This window comes from Crinia signifera, chromosome 9 (genome assembly GCF_055691185.1).
Source record: "Crinia signifera chromosome 9, ASM5569118v1, whole genome shotgun sequence".
NCBI classification, from domain to species: domain Eukaryota; kingdom Metazoa; phylum Chordata; class Amphibia; order Anura; family Myobatrachidae; genus Crinia; species Crinia signifera.
This window is the reverse complement of record NC_139225.1, coordinates 122,543,104-122,547,099: the sequence shown is the minus strand read 5'-3', so window position 1 is coordinate 122,547,099 and position 3,996 is coordinate 122,543,104. Positions and strand designations below refer to the sequence as shown.

Below are 3,996 nucleotides of genomic sequence, written 5' to 3'. Positions count from 1 at the left end.
ACCATACTCAGATGAAAAAAAAAATAGTTCTACATCAAAAAACATCTTGGCAGATTTAAATAAAAAAATTAAATTGTTTCTATTTAAAATTATCTTCCCAGAAGCCCTTAATTTATCCAACCATAAATATAAATGTTACTCTTAAATCCACAAAAAAGTATTTCACTTTTTCATCCTGGTATATTTAAACATGGGTAAGTAGTCAGAATTCTGACTGATGCCAATACATCAGCAACCATTTGGGGCAATTTTGCAGATTATTGTGTAAATTTATGGTGTCAAAACACAGATTGTGATCAAAAACTTGTCATAATCGTTAAATCAGGTTGTCCAATATGTTGGGGCTGCAAGGACAGATCTCTCTCCACACATTTTGCAGTGATTTGTAGTAGCCACTGCTGACTGTTCTCCATGCTCACAAGTCCCCTTGAGCTGAAAATTATTGGAATGTATATCAACAGCCAGAGGCGTAACTAGACATTCATAGGCCCCATAGCAAAAGTTTGTATGGGCCCCCTATTTAGCAACTGTTAGTAATAAATGAATATAGCATATATACCTTAGACTGTAAAGATGGGCCCCCTTCAGCTCTGGGCCCCATAGCAGTTGCACCCCTTGCACCAATGGTAGTTACGCCTTTGTCAGCAGCTGCAGAGTACGGAACATAACAGTGTGTATACAGTCAGCTACAGTGAAATAAAACAATGTGTAAATTTCCGCAATAAATGTGATTCAAACAAGAAAGGGGGAATGGAAAACGTGGGTTGCGACATTCGGCAACTTGTTTTAGCCACTTATAAGCCAAAGAGATATAAACCACCGGTAAGCTTTTGATTCTTTGCTTAACCGATACATGAGCATACTAAAGAGAAAATTACTGCTGTTCTAAATATTAGTATACCGGGCTCCCGTTACGGAAGTAACTGTGACCATTCCAGACGTCACTTACCCAGCAGGGTATAAAAACAGCTACAGTGTCAGTCACTCTGTAGCCTTGAAAAAGACAGTGGTAGTTGTCGAAACGCGTTGGGAACAGAGTGATTGATGTCCATTGTGCTTGTTATGTGACCTAACCCTACTAAGGTAATTTTGCAGGTATTCGCTTTCTGTTTATTTTTACTTTTGTTTTTAACTTGTTTTAATTGTTATTAAATTGTTTGGTACTGAGACAGTCTCCATTATTATATTCATACACTGCTCAATACATGAGCAAATAGAATGGAATTTGCCCAGAGGACCATCTTGTAAAAGATACCATTATAGGAGTTCCATCATATGACGTACTGTAAGTACGGTATGCATCTATTTTAGATCACAGAACCCCGCACCTTGGGTGATCCTTGTAAAGAAACCTTACTATACACGTTTATGCATGCTTTTCAGTGAGTTTGGTACGATATACCGGTTCCCTCTTATGTCGTGTCCTATTTGAAATTTGAATTTATTTATTTTTACAAATACCATTTTTTGTTTCTCTTTTAATACTCCAGCGAGTCATTTCCCATTTGAACCACCTATAAGGGGATGCTTTTAAGAAACCCTGATAGGAGTCAATAAATCCATTCCATTTGTGAGTATAGTACGCAACTTTATTACCTTCCAAAGATTAAAATCTTCACTGAAGGTGTGACCACTTAAAGATACCTTTACACGTTTGTTCTCACCCACTCCTATGTGAGTTTGGTACGCAACCCATATTTTCCATTCTCCCTTTTTGTTTGAAGCACATTTATTGTGGAAATTTACACATTGTTTTATTTCACTTTCCTTTTGAAATTGTGACCACCACTGCAACACGTCATATGCCCCAATGAGTCAAGCTCCATCGGTATTGTGCCTCTTTCTTCAAATTCTACAAGGGAGGCACTCCAGTGACCCTCCATCAATATTGAGGCTGCAAGGACTCTAAGATTGCGCCTTGGGACTTTCTTCCTTTTCCCTTTAGTCAGCTACAGTGTTTGCTGTTGGGGTGCCAGATGACTACCTGACAGGGGGGATCCCTACGGTCAGTATCCCGATGTCGGAATCCTTACTGCCGATGCTCCGTCAGGGGTGGATCCTGATTCACAGGGGCTATTCTCCCTACTGGGGGTCCACGATTGGCAATTGCAGTGAGTCCGCTTCTTTGCGCTCGCTCCCCTATCGAAGCACCGGCAGTTGGGATTCTGACGTCGGGATACTGACCGTTGAGACCCCCCTACTGTCAGACCGCCATACCACACCCTTGTTGTTGTGTCTAATATAATGAAAGAAAGAATGGCCGAACTTGTTTTAATGCACTAAGGGGCATAGTTATCACTCTCTACAAATTATAAATGGTGCTCTAGCCAATCAGCTCCTAACTGTCATGTGTTGAAAAATGACAGATTGGAGATTATTGTCTAGAGCACCATTTATTACATTTCTATCACTTATTGTTAAAGCTCCCCTAAATGTTAAAGTAAAACTTTTAGAGCTCTTTTATGGCTCCATTTGCTATTAATTAAACACAGGACCATAAACTAAATATCCCTTATAGCTGCAATTAGGTGCAATAAGGAATCTTTATAGTCACCCAGATGTGCAATTGGTGAGTCATGTGATTGCATTCCGATCAGTTACTTTCAAGTGTTACCTTCTACTACTATACACAGCTGATGCTGATGTTGTATAGCAGAGTTAAATCAGTCACCCTTCCACTTTCAGATTGCAAGTTGAGCTGGATAAATGAACGTCACAAATCAGACAATGATCACATACTTTATCATTAAGGGAATATCAGACATTCCAATGCTTCAGCTTCCCATCTTCCTCCTGGTTCTTCTCATTTATCTCCTCACTCTTAGTGGTAATATGACCATTCTACTACTGGTCTGCCTGGACCCTCAGCTCCACACTCCCATGTACTTCTTTCTGTGTAACCTGTCCATCATGGACATGTCCTACAGTACAGTCACGTTGCAGAAGGTCATTATCAGCTTCCTAACAGGGGATAAAACAGTTTCTGTACCAGCCTGTATGTCTCAGATGTTCATCTTCACATCCCTAGTGTGCAATGAACTGCTTATCCTGACCGCAATGAGTTATGATCGCTATGTTGCCATCTGCAACCCATTGCGCTATGCTGCAGTCATGAGCCCTTGTGTCTGTGCTGGGCTGGCAGGTGCCTGCTGGGCGCTGGGCTTTATAGAATCACTTCCTCATATTATTTTGATATCTAGGTTCACTTGTTATAAAACCAAAGAAATAAATCACTTCTTCTGTGACATTGTTCCTCTAGTAAAACTTTCCTGTAATGATACCTCACTTTCTGAATTCCTGATGTTTACTTGTGGACTTTTTCTTGCCACCATCCCCTTTCTCCTCACCTTCATCCCTTACGCCTTCATTGTCCAGACCATACTGAGTATTCGTACTGGGAAGCAGAAAGCTTTCTATACATGTTCCTCACATATCACAGTGGTCATACTCCTGTACCTGACCCTCATCTACCAATACATGAGACCAGCTTCCATGGACACAATGGAATCCAACAAGCTTTTCTCTCTGTTTAACACAGCTGCTGTTCCCATGCTTAACCCACTCATCTACAGCCTGAAAAATAAAGACGTCAAATCTGCCCTGAAGCGGAGGTGGTATCGGTTGACCATGTAACTCACACAGATACAGAGGTGGTTTCTAGTGCTACAAGGAACATGTATCCACAACACACAACCATCAGTACAATACACTATATGGAAGATAGTATTTGGATGCCTTACCAGTAAAACACGAGGGACTATAATGACAATGTAGTCAAATACAAATTCTTTAAATGGAGTTGGTCCCTCTTTTGTAACTATAACAGCTTCCAATCTTCTTGGACGACTTTCCATAGGATTTTGACGTTTTTCTGTGAATATATGTGTGTGATGTTGGACGAAAAGACCTGTCTCACAATCTCCAATCGAGTTCATCCAAAAGTGTTCAGTGGGGTTACGGTCAGGGCTCTGTGAGAGCCAGTCATGTTCTTCCACA

At 40.6% G+C, this 3,996-nt stretch overlaps 1 protein-coding gene across 1 annotated transcript; it reads left to right on the top strand.

Annotated features, from left to right (window-relative positions):
* Positions 1-2,706: 2,706 nt before the first annotated feature.
* LOC146036911 (olfactory receptor 8D1-like) lies at positions 2,707-3,633 on the top strand. The gene has a single exon (XM_083160754.1). It carries the CDS (start codon positions 2,707-2,709, stop codon positions 3,631-3,633), a length of 927 nt encoding a protein of 308 aa, XP_083016880.1.
* Positions 3,634-3,996: the final 363 nt, after the last annotated feature.

Coding starts and splice junctions, on each gene's coding strand:
- LOC146036911 (XM_083160754.1), top strand. CDS start 2,707: ATGAACGTCACAAATCAGACAATGATCACATACTTTATCATTAAGGGA.